Raw genomic sequence first — 18,604 nt, forward strand, 5'->3', positions numbered from 1 at the left:
TCCAGCTAATTTCTTTTATTATATCTAATCCAAAAATATTCAATAAACGTGAACTCAATTCTGTGAAAAACATTAACACATTCACACGTTATTCATTTTAATTTGGAAATAGAAACAGAACGATTTTATCATTATCAAACAATGTCCAACGAAACTGGAAAGTTGCTGCTGCCGCAGTGTGAAAGAACTCTCCTCACAATAGACTGACGAAAAAACAAATAAAAGCCCTTCAAGGCTTCTTAAAATAATCAATGAATTAATCATAATTCTTGTGTTGATCGTTGCTGTAAAAGTACCAACACATCACACCAGTCTGTTGTCTTTTGATAGACACGGAGGTGGTGTCTTCAGCACAGGGACGATGCAGGAATAATAATAATAATAATAATAATAATAATAATAATAATAATAATAATAATAATAATAATAATAATAATAATAATAATAATAATGTATTTGTGAGTGTTTCTGTGACGCACACAGCGGATATGACGTGGAGGTTGGGAGCGTTTGATTTCCTTCCTGCGTTAAGCCGCTGGTTGCTTCACGGTTCCTCGCCCAGTCAGTTCAGACGCTCCGCCCTCACGAGCTGCAGTGACAAGAGAAAGCGTCACACCACCTTTTCCCGCGCTGTGACGTCTTTCATTACTCCATTGCCGTGAAGATGGCGAGTATCCTGGAAGTGCCGAAGAGCAGAATAAACTGCTCTATGTTGTCTCAGCACATCAACAGAGCCGTGTGCTTCGTGGGCCTGGTGGAGAAGGTCAGCGCGTGTTAATGGAAGTTAATGTTGATTAACCATCGTGAGTTTATCTGGAGACTTTGTTCCACTTCTTCACTGTGACTTTTTCCGCAGGTTCACCCGAGCGGGAAATCCTTCAGCGTCTCCGACGGGGAAGGAAAGAGCGCAACAGTGGAGCTCAGCGACCCGGTAACGAATATCATGTTAATACATCAGTAACGGCTTCCACCGCAGACGCGGCCCCTTTATTAGTTAATGCATAGACATATGTGAGTAGACACTGGCGTGTTTCAATATGCGTGCTTTGGCCGTACTTGCGTACTCGTGTAACGTCATCAGTTAGAGACCAAGTACTGATCCAATTCAGAGTACACATGAAATACCCGGATGTGTTGTCGCTCCGCCCTTAATATAGAAGATGCATCAAGACTGGACTTGTGGAGAAAAATTCATCAGAATGCATTTGGCAAGAAATATGTTCTCATGTCTTGCAAGTCAGTATTTCTGAGAACACACTTGCAAGTACATGCTCACCAAGTACGAGAGTACGAAAACGTATTTGCATACTTTGAATTGAGAAATGGCCATCTTTGGTAAAGGAAACATTATCCAGCCCGGCAAACTGATCAAGCTCCTTTTTAATTATTGTGCAGTTAATGGATTTATTGATTATGGCGACAGGCCGACGTAGTTAAATGTCTTTTTTCTGTCTGCAGCTGGAGGAGGAGCTGAGCGGCGTGGTGGAGGTCGTCGGCATGGTTTCCACCAAAGGAGCCATCATGGCCAGCACATACAACCTGCTGCGGGAGGACAAGGGCATCACTTTTGGTGCGTGATACGAGTAATGGATTACTTATAGTAGTTACTTCTTTCAAAGGTTGTGGTGTGAGGCAGACTGATGCAGTGGTTAATGCAGCGGTTAATGCAGTGGTTCCCCCAACATTTTCTGTTGGGCCCATTTGGTTTAACAGAATGTTTGTGCCCCACCAGGAGCACTCCACAGTCAACCACACACACATTTAGTTTTTAAAACTCCATTGCCGTTTACTTCACACCGCAGCAGGTTGCAATAAAATGTACTACAAACTGTGTAGTGTGTAACCGTTTCACTGGGCAACAATACTCTTTGCTGTCGGTGTAATTTGAAGAACCTTTAAAGTGTAAGTATGTTCAGAGTAACAGAAGTCTTTCTTTTTTCTTTTACTGTGTAACAATATTCAACATTGTTCTCAATACTTTCTATTTTATTTTAAAGCTTCTTTGCAAAATATGTTTGAAAACGTTCTGAGAGGGGAAAGAGAGAGGGTTGTTGTGCATGACTGGCACCTTGAATCCTCACGTCCTTCCTGTGACGGTGTGAGCCTGCTTCAGAATGTGGGTTGCCGTTGTGAGAGTGATCTGGTCTGGTCTTGCTTGAGGCCACAGCACCGTCACAGGTAGGACGTAGCAAAAGGAAGAGGTGTGGCCGGAGAGTCATTTTTCTCCACTGCATTCCAAACCTCAGCCTGATTGTTGAATCCGAGGTGACCTCAGTGAACTGTCCTGTGATGCGCTGGAAGGTCTCCGCTCCAGTCGGATTCTTTCAGAGTCTCTGGAGGTGGATGTAAAGGGTGGAGGTGGAGGTGGGTGATTCCATGCATGCGGTCGCTGTGTTCTGCAGCTTGTGGTCTTCAATCAATGATTTCAGGTTCTTCAATGAATCCACATTTCCATCTTTCACTCGCTGTTGCCACGTCTCAGGTTTTCTGATGAGACGTTACCGGCCAGATGTGGGAGGCGAGTGTCACATCCTGCTTCTGCAAACTCACTTCATTGACTTTCAGGAACGCGTCGCTGAGGTCTGCATGTTTCATGAGGAAGTTACAATAAAATTTGTGGGCCAGATCACTGCCCTGTGACCCGAGAGATGAGATCTGCATCTCCTTGAAGGAAAAGACCGTAGACAGTGGACCGTAGACAGTGGACAGCACCTTCCCGTGGGACATGGGACGGCTGTATGATCCGTTTCCTCACAGAGCTGAAAACATCCGGGCTTGGCAGCTCGTGTTTTGATGTAGTTGAGGGCGGTCATCTCATCACTCAGCTGTTTAGACGCCAGTGCTTGGCCGTGTATCATGCAGTGGGTCCACTGCTCACTGGGGGAGACGCTCTAGATGAAGCCCTCCTGGTTTCCCAGCCATAGCCTGCAGAGCCCCACACAGTTCTCCCAGTCCAGAGCGGCTTCTCCAGGTAATTCTCAATGATTTTAAAGAGTTGTTCTGTAGAGGCTTTGCCAGGATCTGGTTTGGAGAAACGTGATTCGTCCCTCGTCTCGTCTTTAATCTGACATAAGTTACCAGTGAGCGCCGTGTCGGCGGCTTCGTCAGGCTGCAGTGAAAAGTGACGGCCAAGCACCTTCTCATGATGATCATCATGAGCTGATGATCATCATGAGATCATCATGAGCTGATGGTCATCATGAGATCATGAGCTGATGGTCATCATGAGATCATCATGAAGCTGATGGTCATCATGAGCTGATGATCATCATGAGATCATCATGAGCTGATGGTCATCATGAGATCATCATGAGCTGATGGTCATCATGAGCTGATGATCATCATGAGATCATCATGAAGCTGATGGTCATCATGAGCTGATGATCATGAGCTTATCATGAAGCCGCTTCGCTTCGTCCTTCAACGTTTCCTAAATGAGCCTGCAGAAGGGATTTGTAACGGCCATTTTGGAGCGTATTTGTGGGTGTAGTACACGATTGATCCACAAGGGGCAATAATTTCACAGAACGGAACCTTTGTGGCGTCAGGTGTTGCTTGAGGGGGGGGGGCACATGTGGTTTCTGACCGCATCACCACAACTCCACCACATCCGTGTCCAATACACAAAGTGTGACGTGGTCTCCTTACTCGGTTCACGGCGGCGTCATTGACTCATTGTTCCGTCGCCGCGGCGCTCGAGCTGTTGCTGAATTATTTGACAAGAAGAGCCGGAGTTTGCTGGCTGCTGAGTCATCCATCATGTGGGAAGTTTGTCGGTGGTCACAGGAAGTATAAATTCCTCCTTTTTCCACTGCCACTCCAGTGGTGATGATGATGATGATGATGATGATGTCATACTGCCTCTGTTCTGTGTTTCAGACTTGGAGCTTTACAATGAAGCCCTGAAGGTGATCCACGACTTCCCTCAGCATTACCCCTTCGAAGTGGCTGCCAGTGGCTGAAACCACCTTTTTCCCCTTTTTTGTACAGAAATAAAATAATATTGTTTAAAATCCTCCTCAATTTGTCTTTTACTCAATAAGCACGCGCTCCAGTGACACGCATCCACGTTATGAAACATGACACCGGTGGACCAATGCTGCCCCCCAGAGGCTCCTGCGGGACCCTGCAGAACCAAAACTACAAAAGCTTTCACAGGATTTCTAAAATACTTCGATGATTATCTCTAGTTAATGCTGGATTTGATGGTTTTAATCTTACTTATTAAAAAAGGACAATACGTAGGTGAAGTTAGTACTTCTTAGAATTATGGAATCATTTTGCCCATTCTAATAATAAAGCCAGTTGACTTTTGTTTTAATTATAATAAATGCCAATTGTGTAACAGAATCCTTGAGCTGTTAGTTTACCTGAAGTGATAACTGATGATATTTTAGTAAAATATAACTACAGCCAGTTATGTTGTAATTGATTTTTTCTTGCACTTGCAGTAGATACTGTCTTATTCATCAATTGAAGAAACACATTGTGCAGCAGTTTTATTATATATATATATATAATTGGAGACATTAAATGGGAAATACGATAAACTTTTAAGCGTCTCAGAATATTCAACTTAAGTTTTAAAAGGACTGAATAGAACGCAGAAATCGCATTTCATTTTTCTTCACTTTTTCTACTTTTTAAATTCATTATTAATTAGATAGTTTTTCTGCTATATAACCCTAAAACTTTACATATATACATTTTTATTAAAATGCTAATTAGTACAGGCGCCAAGGAGAGTTTTAAAATTCCACTTTTCTAGCACTTTAAACGTTTTTCATGTTTTATTTGGTTTTCTTTGACAGTGGAAGGTGCAGCTGTGACCAGCAGGGGGCAGTAGGAGCTGAGAAACTACCCCACTGCCCTCAGGAAACTGAACTCGCACTCCTCACTCCTGCATCTGCCCTCACAACAGAAAACCTTCACTCGTGTCCAGTGGAAATATTCTGATTTACTAAACAACAATGGGCTACTCATACTACACATATGTACTTTAGTATAATCATAGAAAGTTAAGAGGGGAAAAAATGTATGCTTCATCATACCTGAAATAAATCAAAAATAGAAATTCAACCAGTGGACAAAGAAAGAATAAGAATGTGAAATAACCTTTAAAAAGAAAATACAGCTCTCACAAATGGGCTCTCATTGCGTTTTTAAGTATGCGAATGTAAAGACTATACGATATTCACAGTACTTTAATGAACTAAAAAGATCTTAGGTTTTAGTTTTCTTCTATTGGAAAGAGATTCTCTGTGTGAAGGGAAGACATCTGACCACGAAGCACACCATAAAGTACCGCCTCATGTTCCTCCAAAAACATGCATGAGGTTAATTAGTGGATCTAAGAAGTTTACCCTTGGTGTGTGTGTGTGTGTGTGTGTGTGTGTGTGTGTGTGTGTGTGTGTGTGTGTGTGTGTGTGTGTGTGTGTGTGTGTGTGTGTGTGTGTGTGTGTGTGTGTGTGTGATGTCTAACGGGGAGTAGGGGTAATATTAGTGGTGGTGGCTAACGGCGGGTATGGGGTAATACTGGTGGTGGTGGCTAACAGGGGGTAGGGGGGTAATACTGGTGGTGGTGGACTAATGGGGGGTAGGGGTACTACTGGTGGTGGGGTACCGGGGGGGGTGGGGTTATACTGGTGGTGGTGGCTAACGGGGGAAAGGGGGCAATACTGATGGTGGGGGTCAACGAGGGGAGGGATAATACGGGTGGTGGGGCTACCGGGGGGTATGGGGTAACACTGATACTGATCCCGGCTCCTTAGTGTTTTGATGTTTGGGTGGGTGGGGGTAGGGGGTGGGGGGTCACTGTGCTAGCCTGGGGGGAGGCAGCTGCCTCTTCTTGCGCATGTTGAGACAGTCGTGTTAGTGCAGCAGTATCTGCCCCTCCTCTCCCTCCTCTCCCTCCTCCCCGTCCTCCTCCTCCCCCTCCCCCTCCCCCTCCCCCTCCCCCTCCTCCCCCTCCTCCTCCTCCCCCCTCCTCCTCCGTCATGAAGTCCTCCTGTTAAACCTGCTTCGGTTTTTGTTTTCATTCCCATCCACACAGAATGAATCCGTCACTTCAGAACTTAGAAACGTTTGACTGACGTTTCACATCATTTATCAAGAAAAAGCTTCAGTTGTTCAGCTGAAGCTTTTATTAGACATCAGATATGAATCACAGTGTGAAGAACATTGTATTGTTATTTTACATGAGAAGTAACTCCTCAGTTTGGTTTTCACAGGCAGCTGATAATGACAGAAAACACTGCACACACACACACACACACACACACACACACACACATACACACACACACACACACACACACTTATATTGTTGTTGCTGAGCACATACCTGTATAGTTTTATTATTGCTTTTCATACGTTTTAATGACTGAGTGACGTTCAATCAACATGAACGTTCACAGATTATTGGACGGAGTTCAAACATGTGGCCCCGGGGCCAAAACCAGGACGACTTTGGCAAGTATCCAAACAACAAAGAGTAACTGTAATCTTTCAATAACAGTTCCTCCTGTTTGTCCAGTTGGTGTCACTCTGTTTCAAAAAGAATCGAAAGTTACGTATGTAACTACAGTTCTATGAATCCTGGATGACTGCCAGAGGCGGTGCTTTAAGCACTAGATGTTCCATCATGCGCAGGTCGAGTAATTATATCAACAAAGTCACCCGTGACCCCTGGATGACGTCTATATCTACCAGCGTCATCAGGTTCCTGTCACAATCTTCTTGTGAGGACACGAGGATCCTGAGTGACAGGATGCTGTGGCGATCATCCAGGATTCATAGAACCGTAGTTACATATGTAACTTTTGTTCTATTTCATCCTTCCAGACCGCCAGAGGCGGTGCTTTAAACACTGGATGACTTGTACCAGAAAGGACATAAAGAATCCTCACCTACTCAAGGCCTGGAGCTGTGGACAGTACAGCCATTGCCACAGGCTGGACACCAGCAACATTCACCCTATAGAAACGTCCAAAGGTGCAAGATGAAGTCCAGGCAGCTGCAGCACTGCTGTCCTGCAGGGGAACGCCCCTCAAGGCGGCCCATGATGCCTAGAATGGCACTTTATGCCCTGAGGCATCGGGATGCTCAGTGCACGATAGGTGTACTGAATGACCTCCACTACCCAGTGACAGAGTCTCTGTTTAGAAAACGCCGTCCCCCTTCTACAGCCTCCAAGGCAGACGAAAAGCCTGTCTGTTGTTTGCAGGCTCGCTGTCGCCTCCATGTACGCCTTAAGTACCTGCACCAGGCACAACAGCGTTGATGGCTCACCCTTCCCCTCTAAGGAGCCCGGAGGACTAACTCCGTAGACTGGTTCACATGATGAGGGGACAACCGTGTCCCTGTGGCTCAAAGGGCGGCTGGGAAAGAGACTGAAGGACGGCCGAGAAGTCCATGATGACAGCTCTGCAGTATTGCCACAGTGATGAGCTGGAACTGGGTCGAACCTGCGGGCCGGCCCCTTGAAAACCGTCTTCCTGGCTGTAACCATCCAGGGTTCTCATGGCTGTGGCAGGAACTCTCCGGGGACCCGCAGAGGCTGACCAAACACCAGCTCGGCCGACGACGCCTGCAGATCTTCCTTCAGGGCCGAACTCAGACCCAACATGACCCACGGCAGCCGATCGATCCAGTTGCTGTCCATGCGAGTGGCTCATAGAGCGGCCTTCATTGTGCGATGAAAACACTCACACAATCCATTCGCTTGCGGGTTGAAAGCCGTCGTCCAGTGTAGTTGCACCCCCATGCTCTGAGCCACCTCTGTCCACAGCGCCGAGGTGAACTGGGAGCCTCTACCCAATGTGACATCCAATGGCATGCCGAACCGGGCCACCCATGTGGAAATAAAGGCGTGTGCCACCTCAGCTGACGTGGTTGGTGAGAGAGGGACGACTTCTGGCCACCCAGTTGTCCTGTCCACCATGGTGAGGAGGTGAGTAAAGCCTTGGGAGGAAGGGAGCGGACCCACCAAGTCCAGATGCACAAAGTCGAACCTTCTCTCCGGAATCAAAAATGGCTTGGTGTGGCGATGTACTTTGGCCCGCTGACATACCACACAGGAGGCTGCCCAGCTCTTGACGTCCTCTCTAAGCCCTGGCCAGACGAACTTTGCCCCCACTGGTTTGACTGATGCCCTCACACCTGGATGTGATAGAGTGTGTATTGCATCAAAACCTGGCATCGCCAGCCGGCAGGTACCATGGGGTGAGGCTGTCCAGTTGAGACGTCACAGAGGAGCGTGGTCCCGGTGTCGTGGAAGACCACATCCTCTAGCCGTAACCCCGTCGCGGCTGTCCTGAATGACTGGATTTTGGCATCTGCCTGCTGGTCAGTGGCCAAAACAGCTTAGTCCACACTCAGCTGCACAGAGTTTACTTGTGCCCGGGAGAGGCAGTCAGCCACTGCGTTGTTTTTCCCAGTCACATGCCGAATGTCAGTGGTAAACTCTGAAATAGCAGAGAGGTGGCGCTGCTGCCTTGCAGACCACGGCTCTGAAGTCTTGGCCATAGCAAAGGTGAGGGGTTTGTGGTCCACGAAAATGATGAACTCCCGGTCCTCCAACAGAAACCTAAAGTGACGTATGTCGAGGAAAAGAGCCAAGAGTTCTCTGTCAAACGTGCTGTACTTCCTCTCATTGTCACGCAGCTGCCTGCTGAAGAACGCCAGAGGCTGCAAGGCTCCACCCACTGTTCACATACTGCCCCCGCTGTGTAGTCTGAGGCATCAGTGGTGAGTGCCACCGGAGCCGTTGCAGATGGGTGCGCCAGCATGGCGGTGTTAGAGAGCACAACCTTGGCCTTCTCAAATGCCAGGAGTCTTTCTGGGGACCAGTCCACATCCTTCTGGGCTTTTCTGCCCCTCAGAGCTTCATACAAGGGGCGCATCAGGTGAGCTGCGTGGGCGATGAAGCGGTTGTAAAAGTTCACCATGCCCAGAAATTCAATCTTCAACAGCCCAAACCGACATTTACCCGGGTTCGCGATCAACCCGTGCTCATGAAGTCTCTCGAAGAGCTGTCGCAGGTGTAGCAGGTGTTCCTCCTCTGAGGCGCTGGCCACCAGGATGTCATCCGGATAGACAAACAGGAAAGGCAGTCCCCTTAACACAGAGTCCATCAACCGCTGGAATGTTTGTGCTGCACCTTTAAGCCCGAACGGCATCCTGAGGAACTCAAAAAGTCCAAATGGTGTGATGACAGCAGTCTTGGGCACGTGCTGAGGATGGACAGGTACCTGGTGGTAGCCTCTCACGAAATACACCTTGGAAAAAATTACTTTCCCTGCCAGGTGGACAGAAAAGTCTTGGATGTGTGGGATTGGATACCGGTCATGCGTTGTGATATTGTTGAGGTGCTGAAAGTCCCCACAAGGCCTCCAACTACCATCCGCTTTAGGGATCATATGCAAAGGTGAAGCCCACGGGCTGTCAGAGCACCGCACAATCCCAAGCTGTTCCATCGTGGCAAACTCCTCCTTGGCAATCGCCAGCTTAGCAGCATCCAGCCGGCAAGGATGCGAAAAACTGGAGGGCCAGTCGTGGAGATATAATGTTCCACACCATGTTTAACTATGGAGGTTGAGAAGGTAGGGACTGTCAGTTCAGGAAACTCAGCCAGCAGCCGCTGGTACACATCCCCTGTGGCCAAGATATTGGCGAGATATGCCCCCCCCCCCCCCCCCCCCCGCCACCCCCAAAGTGCAGGAGTAAGAGGAGAAAAAGACCATGTCCACAAGTCGGTGGTTTGCAATGTCCACTAATAGTCCATGAGCGCACAGGAAGTCAGCTCCCAGGATGGGCACGGACACAGCAGCCATCACAAAATCCCATCCAAACCGACGGCCATCAAAACACACAGACACGAACCTGGTGCCAAAGGTGCTGATGGGGGTCCCGTGAGCAGCATCCAGAGGTGGCCCCTTTCTGCCACTCGCGATGTCGGTGGAGGAGGCGGGGATTATGCTCCGCTGTGCACCGGTATCCATGAAGAAACGCCTCTCGGATAAAGTGTCTTTAATGAACAGCAGCTTATCCGTGTTCCCAGCGCCCACAGCTGCTCTGGAGCACCGGGTCTGGCGTTTCCCGGCACAATGAAAGAGCAGGGCGGTGTGCAGGGCGCTTGGCTCTGTTCCCGAAATGCTGGTGGAAGAAACACACTTGGCTGTCCTCTTTGCGCTGGTCTCTCGCTGTTGAGATGGCCACCGGTGCGTTCTCCTGTGGCTGGTGTTGCAGCTCCGCTGGTGCTGGCGCCCTGGGTTCTGTCTGCAGGCAAAGCAAGATTGCCTGAATCTGTGCAAACTAGTGTCACGATACCAACATTTTGGTACCGATACCGATACCACCATGTAGATCGTTACTTCCGATACTTTTCCAAATAAAAAGAGAACACAAAGAATGTCATTAGATCCAACCTGTCTTAAGGAGGACAAATGTCTTTAAATGGTTTGTTACTAATGTTACTATGCAGTAATCTTTATAACATTAAATGGCTAAAATTAAATATTTTCATATTATATTCTTTTATATTATTTATTATATTATATTTATAATACTAATATTTATAATAGTTTAATTATTTTTCCAGAGCTATATTTTCATGGGTTATTAGCTATTATTACTAAGTTATTAGCTGTGGTTCTTTGAACTCCTTATGCAGGTCTGGCTGTTTGTCCTTCAGGAGTTTAGCAGGTTAGTAGTGTAGCAGGTTAGTAGTATTTCCAGCCTTGGCCAGACATTTAGCCAGATGCTTATTCAGTTGCGGATCTTGGGTCGGACCGCAGGAGCGCTCGCGCACCCTGTCTCGGAGAAATCGAAGCGCAAAAAAATAAAAAAAAACAATAAAAGTGCTTTCCGCACTTTCGATTGTCCAAAACATCCAGAACAAGTCAGAAAGCAGAGCAGCCTGCCGACGCTCCCCCACAGAGAGACTGACTCTCCTCCGTGCAAATTAACACAGTGACGCTCCGCGGTGACGAAAAAAATATATATATATATACCGGTACTGGCCGGGCTCAGTATAGTATAGTTTTAAAGGCGTCAGTACCGCGATACCAATACAGTACCGGTATACCGAACAACCCTAGTGCAAAGTCGGTGGTGAGAGCATCCACCTTGTTAGCCAGAGATTCGACCTTCCTCGCCTCCTGTGGAGGATCGCCGGACACAATGGCGGCATGCTTAGCACCACCGGCGGCTCTACCTGTAGAGGGCAGGTCCATCGTGCCCTTTGCTTCGGCCAACCTGGAGGGTCGCAGTGTATGAAGCATAAAACTGCAGTTCATGCACTACTTATCGGATCCTCCTCTTTTAGGTGGTCAATGCCAAGACAAGCAGGACACCGATCATGACCGTCCTCTGCCTGAAGGGGGTGACACACACGGCTGTCCATTCTTCAAATGATTATTATTGGTAATTAATAAATAATATTCATTATTATTAGTGCTGTCAAAAATAACACGTTAATTTAATTCATTTATTTGAAACATTTTATTCGTTAAAGAAATGTAATGAAATTAACGCAGTTTTGTTTATTTCCGTTTTTTGTTTTTTTTACTTCCTTAAACCCCGGTCACAACCCACCGCTTTTAGTCCGCACATTCTTTCGGGAGACGACGGCCGCCACGTTTTTCTGAAAACGTGGGGAGGGACTGGCAAGAGCAGGGAGGGAGTACGTCAACGCACGTCACTTGCACGCTTGCGCAAGGTGTCAGTACGTGGCTCGCACGCCACATCTGGCCGTGAGCGGTTGCGTGCATGGTACATTGCACACGTGGTGAGTCATACGTGCTTACAATGTGCCTACAACGTACGATCTCTATGCGGTTGCCACATTAGCCTATGGAGGCCGTACTTAAACGTGCTGCTCACTTACAGTGTCCTTACTTACCTGCATGTTGTAAGTGGGAGCAAGTACGATGAACTTGAGTTTTTCCGCCCAATGTCCCAGCTGCTGCTGCCTCCAGCTGCTGCTGCCTCCAGCTGCTGCTGCCTCCAGCTGCTGCTGCCTCCAGCTGCTGCTGCCTCCAGCTGCTGCTGCCTCCAGCTGCTGCTGCCTCCAGCTGCTGCTGCCTCCAGCTGCCGCCCATTCCACCGCAGAGACTCCGGGTTCTGATGCTGCAAGAGCAGCTTCAAGCGGCAGCGCAGGAGCATGACGTGGTTTTACTTGCCTTTATACGGGAGAGGGGAAAAAAAAGATAGGGAGAGGCAACGGGAGAGGCAACGGGAGAGGCGGAGCAAGTGCTGACTCAGTACGGTCTACGTGAGTTCTGCATGCTCATTGGACAGTAGAACTGGGGAAGTGCCGAGTAAGCACAGATCACGCACTTATCACCTGCGCAGCACACAGGTGATAAGTGCGCCGTCCGTAGAACAGGCGACCGTGGGAAACCTTTAAAACAGTGGTCCCCAACTTTTTTATCACCACAGACCGGTCAACGCTTGATAATTTTACCGCTGCCCGGGGGGGATGGGGGGGGTTGGCCAGTTTGAACCGTCAGCCGAACACTCGCTGACTCTGGTCGCTATGTTAACGTTTCCAAATCTGATACAGATACACCACAAAAACGAACATAGAGTGAAAGAAAATTTTAACTCACCATAATGCCAAATCAATGGGAGCCCTGAGCTTGTTTTTCTGCAACAAGATGGTGCCATCTGGGAGTGATGGGAGACAGTGACACCCGAAGTGTGTTGCTTATGTCCAGTCTACTCTATTGTTTTGTTTTGGTTGCAGTCACTGCAGAAAACCCCATTTCACACAGATAGGATGTCGGAAATGGCAACAGGGTTTTCAGTGCTGCGGTGGCGATCTCAGGGTATTCTGCCATGACTTTAATCCAGAACACCGGCAGAGTTGTTGTTTCGAACATACTTTTAAGGCCGCCGTCATTTGCGATCTCCAGCAGTTCATCTTCTTCTTTCATAGACATGTTAGATTCACCTGGTTTGTTGACAAATGGGTTGCGGATCCATTCCTTGCCAGTTCGCGGGTCCTTTGTGGTTGGGAAGTAGCGCTCGAACTCCTTTAAAAGCAAAGACAGGTGATCGTGCACCAGCTGGGAGAATGAAGCCTCAGGCGCGCTCTCATCCATAATCTCCGCTAATGTTTGAAACATGTCCAATATGCCGTTGTTCACGCGCCGTCCCCACAAATCCAGTTTGGCTTTAAATGCAGCTACTTTATCTGCCAACTTGAAGACAGTGGTCATTTTTCCTTGAAGTGACAGATTTAGTTCATTGAGCAGGTTGAATATGTCGCACAGGTAAGCCAGTTTTGCAACCCATTCCTCGTCACTGAAACTTGCTGCCAGCGGTGACTTCTTTTCTGAGAGAAATCTTTGCAGCGGCTCTCGTAGTTCAAACACTCTGGTCAGCGATTTCCCTCGGGATAACCATCTTATTTCAGTGTATAAGAGAAGGCGTCTGTGCTTCGCGTCCATCTCCTCGCAAAGCTGCTCAAACAGGCGTGAGTTAAGGGCATGTGCTTTGACGTGGTTAATAATTTTAACGACATCATTCAATACGCTGTTCAATTCCGGTGGCATTTTCCGGCTTTCCAGCATTTCCCTGTGAATGATACAATGTGTAGATTCACACTCAGGTGCAACCTCCTTAATCCGAGCAGTTAAACCGGACAGCCGTCCGGTCATGGCAGCAGCTCCATCTGTGCATATGCCGACACAAAAGGACCATTTCAGTTTTCCTGATATATAGCCATCCAGCGCCTTGAACAGTTCTGCGGCTGTGGTGTTTTTTGGCAACGATTGTGCACACAACATATCCTCATGCACATCCTTCTGATAAAGATATCGCACATAAACAAGTAGTGTTGCCTTGTTGTCAACATCTGTAGATTCGTCAACCTGGAGGGCGTACCACGGTGATGTATTAATCCTCTCCAACAATTGCGTCTCAATGTCTTCGGCTATTTCCTCAATGCGCCGAGTGACGGTGCTCACCGACAGAGGCACCTGTGCTATCTTTTTAACAGCATCCTCTCCTAGAAGTTTACGGCAAATGTCTTTAGTGGAGGGCAAGATCAATTCTTCACCAATAGTGAATGGCTTTTTAGCCTTAGCAATCCGGTTAGCCACCAAGTATGATGCTCTCAGTGCATCAGCATTTACTGATGTGGTGGCCCTCAGTAATTTCTTCTGTCCTTCGTGTTCCTGTTTTTTTCTTTCAAAATACTCCAGGATGCTTGGTCTCCAAGTGGCGAAGCAGTTTTGAAGGTTTCATTGCCTCATTAGAGAGCCGGTCGCCGCATATTATGCAGAGCGGGCTTGGTGCGTGGGAATCACCGACCGCGATAAATCCAAATTTCAAGTAGGACTCCTGGTATTGTCTGTTAAAAGCTTTCTTTTTCTTGGAAGTCGAAGGCTCTTCTCCTGTCTCTTCACTGGGCCTTTTCCCCTTCGTAAAGAAATTTTCCAACGATGTCTGTTTCTTGCTCATTTTGCTAGCTTGTAGGTTAAACATTGGCGCTCAAGTGACTGAGACGTAACCGAGAGAATCCGGTCATTTTTCAAAATAAAAGATCGTTTAGACACAGATGATACGTAAAACGGAAGTACTTATTTATTTCTTGTGCGGCCCGGTACCAATTGATCCACGGACCGGTACCGGTCCGCGGCCCGGGGGTTGGGGACCACTGCTTTAAAAGACTCACAGAGTCAGTGTGCCGTGCGCTGATTGGCTGTAGAAAGCACACGCGTCACCCGTGCGGGGGTGAATCCGTAGCCCAAACACAGCGAAACTTCTTCAACTTCTACGGCGTGTCTGCGTGCTCCCAAATCCGTACGGAGGCGGTACTCACCACGTACGGATCCCCAAATTTTGCCCACGTTTTTGCAAGTAGACAGCAAGTATAGCGGGTCGTGACTGGGGCTTTACCGGAGCAGCAGCACCGTGACTACAGAGCAGCACAATACCCAGCGGATTAATATTAAGGCAGAAAGTTTCACTTTAAAAACTTCCCTGAAGGCTGATTGAGAAAGTGAAAGTCATTAGCTTTACTTTGAAAAGGGGAATTTAGCGACCACAGAAGTAATTCTGCAGCAAAATGGCAGGTTGCCATGTTGGCTGACCAGCAGCCACCAAACTGCTAAAGCTGGAGGAAATATATATCCTCTTTCTCTCTTTCCTGTATACTGTGTGTGTGTGTGTGTGTGTGTGTGTGTGTGTGTGTGTGCGTGCGTGCGTGCGTGCGTGCGTGTGTGCGTGTGTGTGTGTGTGTATTACAGTATATTGTTGTCACTTAGTTCATGTAGTAATTTTTAACTTTGTTTCTAGAAATATTTAAATTCTCAAAGTGGTGGACCTGCACTCTAACAAAACCCAGAGTTATGTTAGATATTTATTAATTTATGTTTTTATTGTTTTGCTAATCTTGGACAGAAACAACATTCACACAAAACTAAAAGGACGTTATAAAAAATTATATCCTAAATAATCTTATATATATTTTCAGTCGTCAGTAGATAAACAATGTAATTAATTACAGAAAATTGTGCAATTAATTTGTAATTTTTTTTAAATTGATTGTCACTACTAATTATTAATAATTATTATTCTATTAACAATTATTCTATTCATAGTTAGTTATATTAATAACTATTTGTCAGGAGGATTTTCCCAGTAAGAAAACCTCTGGAATCAGACTGAGAGCCTCTTCCTAGAACACAGACTGCAAAATTACATCATTCTTTATGAGACACAACAAGAGTTCCAGAACACTATTATTATTTAGTTATTAATTCACACCTCTGATAAGGAGGTGTGAGCGAGAAAAACACCAACGTTTTTTTCTTCTTTTTTTTTCAGCTCCAGCGGCTTCACTGTAGGAGCTTGACTCAGGCTAACGAGCGCACTGGCTAGGAGTGACCCCCGACAAAACCCACAGCGCACACACTGCTGTTAGCGAGAGAGAGAGAGAGAGAGAGAGAGAGAGAGAGAGAGAGAGAGAGAGAGAGAGAGAGCGAGCAGCGCCAAGGCGACCGGCCCGCCGCTAGCGGCCCCACACAGCAGCGAATCCACCGGTCAGGTAGCCGCAATGGTGCCAACAGAAAGCCCAGCAACACAGCAGAGTAACCTGAGCTGTTTAATACACAGAGGAGAGACAGCGGCTTAGAGGAGCTACAGAGGCTAAGTTAGCACACAAGCACAAGGCGGATCTCCGCCAATCACAGTAAGTCCCCTGGTTAACTGGTCACATTAGTCAAGCGGCGCTCTCCCCTGTCGCGGACTGTGGTATCCCAGCCACACTTCAAAAGGGAAAACAGCGAGTCGCAGCTCCTAGCGGACGAGAATACTCGAGGCGCCAACCTTATGGTTACTAAGCGACAAGCGACGAGCCGTGAATAGCAAACACCGACCTGCTAGCGTAACCGCAATCGCCAGAAGATAGAAGGAACAGATCACCTGATGACGCCGGTAGATATCGACTCTCTGGGTCATCCAGAGGTCGCGGGTGACTTTGTTGACATAATTAGCTGACATGATGGAACATCCAGTACTTAAAGCTGGATGGATCTGGACGGATTCAGTAGCATTAGCGTCAGAGCTAATGAGGTTTGTAACGACGGAATAAAGGACAAACTGTGAGTTTCCTCCAGAAAACCAACCATGAATCCAGGGTCCCTGAACGTTCTCTCTAAATTCACCATTAACACCATTTATGATTAATTTTCACCCGTGAGCAAAGAAACAGCGCAGAATCTGATCACAGTTGTGATTTTATACTTTTCCTGACGTGTTTTAATCGTTACAACGAGGTTCAGATCTGCAGTGAGCTCAGGTTGATTGGTCCTAATGGCTCTGAGAAGTTTCCAGGTGACGAGTGACTTTAAAAGCTCTGTGGAAGGGTGAGAAGGGTGGGACCGGTGGGATGGGTGGGACAGGTGGAAAGGGTGGGACCGGTGGAAAGGGTGGGAAGGGTGGGACGGATGGGAAGGGTGGGAAGGGTGGGACCGGTGGAAAGGGTGGGAAGGGTGGGACGGATGGGACCGGTGGGACGGGTGGGACGGGTGGGAAGGGTGGGACGGGTGAGAAGGGTGGGAAGGGTGGGACGGATGGGACCGGTGGGACGGGTGGGACGGGTGGAAAGGGTGGGAAGGGTGGGAAGGGTGGGACGGGTGGGAAGGGTGGGAAGGGTGGGACGGGTGAGAAGGGACAAGGGACAATCCTGGACTTCACCTCGGATGTAGAAGCAGATTGGGCTCAACTGATACCGTCTCTATGTCTTCATTTTTCTTGTTCCAGACATGTAGTACATTGAATGACCCTCTTACTTTTCAACACATCCACTTAGACACATTTTTCTTCTGATGTTATAAAAAGATAAATAAATAATGAAAAGGGTTAGATTTAGGATTAGGATTTAGATTTTGATAAGAAAAGAAAAGCTCAGTGGTCAGAACCAGGCGGGTTTTACTGACTGAAACTCTGCAGTTGTTGTAAAGAAGCTCTCCGTCCACTAGGTGGCTCCACCTTTGGTTTTGTGTCATTTTGATGTGAATTCTCTCCTCCCATCGACCATTCAAAGGTTCTTTTGTTTGAAAGCTGCATGTTCATGTTATTAATCCTCCAGAACACTGACATGAGCTCAGAGGACTGGTGTACCATGTTCAGCTCTTCCTTCGCAGGTGAGCAGTTCAGCTTCCACATACCAAAGTGGACGCTGCATGTTTTTCTGCTCTGGATGATGTAATGTGATCCAACATGTCAGGAAACCCTCTACATGCCTGTCCGGGCCTCCGAGCCATCGCATGAAGCTGTCAGGAGCAAAGTGCCACAGGCAGCTTCACAGCCGCTTCACAGCGGCTTCGCAGCCGCCTCGTGTCGGCGTCCGCCGCCTGGAAAACTCTGCTGAGCCCATGTTGCACTTTGAAGTGACACTTAAACATCAGTTGTGTTTAAAGACTCAGACCTCAGTGATCAACAGACCTCCGACACCAGCAGTGGAAACACTCCACTGCTCTCACCAGGAAAACACTGATACTGGGAGGAAGTTCTTCACTTCTTAATCCACAGTCACACATGAGAAGAACTGTTCCTGCTCCTCCTCTGACATCAGGATTATAGAGCATTTCACTCCTCTAACATCCAGATTATAGAGCATCTTCCTGCACTAACATCCAGATTATAGAGCATCTTCCCGCACGAACATCCAGATTATAGAGCATCTTCCTGCACTAACATCCAGATTATAGAGCATCTTCCTCCTCTAACATCCAGATTATAGGCAAACGCCCTCCTTTAACATCAGATTATAGAGCGTCTTCCTCCTCTGACATCCAGATTATAGAGCATCTTCCTCCTCTAACATCCAGATTATAGATTTTCTCCCTGCACTAACATCCAGATTATAGAGCAGTTTACTCCTCTGATATCCAGATTATAGAGCATCTCCCTCCTCTAACATCCAGATCATAGAGCATTTCAGTCATCTGACATCCAGATTATAGAGCATATTCCTCCTCTAACATCAGGATTATAGAGCAACATCCTCCTTTAACATCAGATTATAGAGCGTCTTCCTCCTCTGACATCCAGATTATAAAGCATCTTCGTCCTATAACATCAGATTATA

At 47.3% G+C, this 18,604-nt stretch overlaps 1 protein-coding gene across 1 annotated transcript; it reads left to right on the forward strand.

Moving 5' to 3' along the window:
* Positions 1 to 551: 551 nt before the first annotated feature.
* rpa3 (replication protein A3) lies at positions 552 to 4,018 on the forward strand. Its single transcript, XM_080484292.1, has 4 exons — positions 552 to 763; positions 857 to 931; positions 1,459 to 1,570; positions 3,880 to 4,018. Exons 1-4 carry the CDS (start codon positions 665 to 667, stop codon positions 3,960 to 3,962), a joined length of 369 nt encoding a protein of 122 aa, XP_080340418.1. The 5' UTR covers positions 552 to 664; the 3' UTR covers positions 3,963 to 4,018.
* Positions 4,019 to 18,604: the final 14,586 nt, after the last annotated feature.

This window comes from Lipophrys pholis (genome assembly GCF_963383615.2).
Source record: "Lipophrys pholis genome assembly, chromosome: 17".
Lineage (NCBI taxonomy): Eukaryota > Metazoa > Chordata > Actinopteri > Blenniiformes > Blenniidae > Lipophrys > Lipophrys pholis.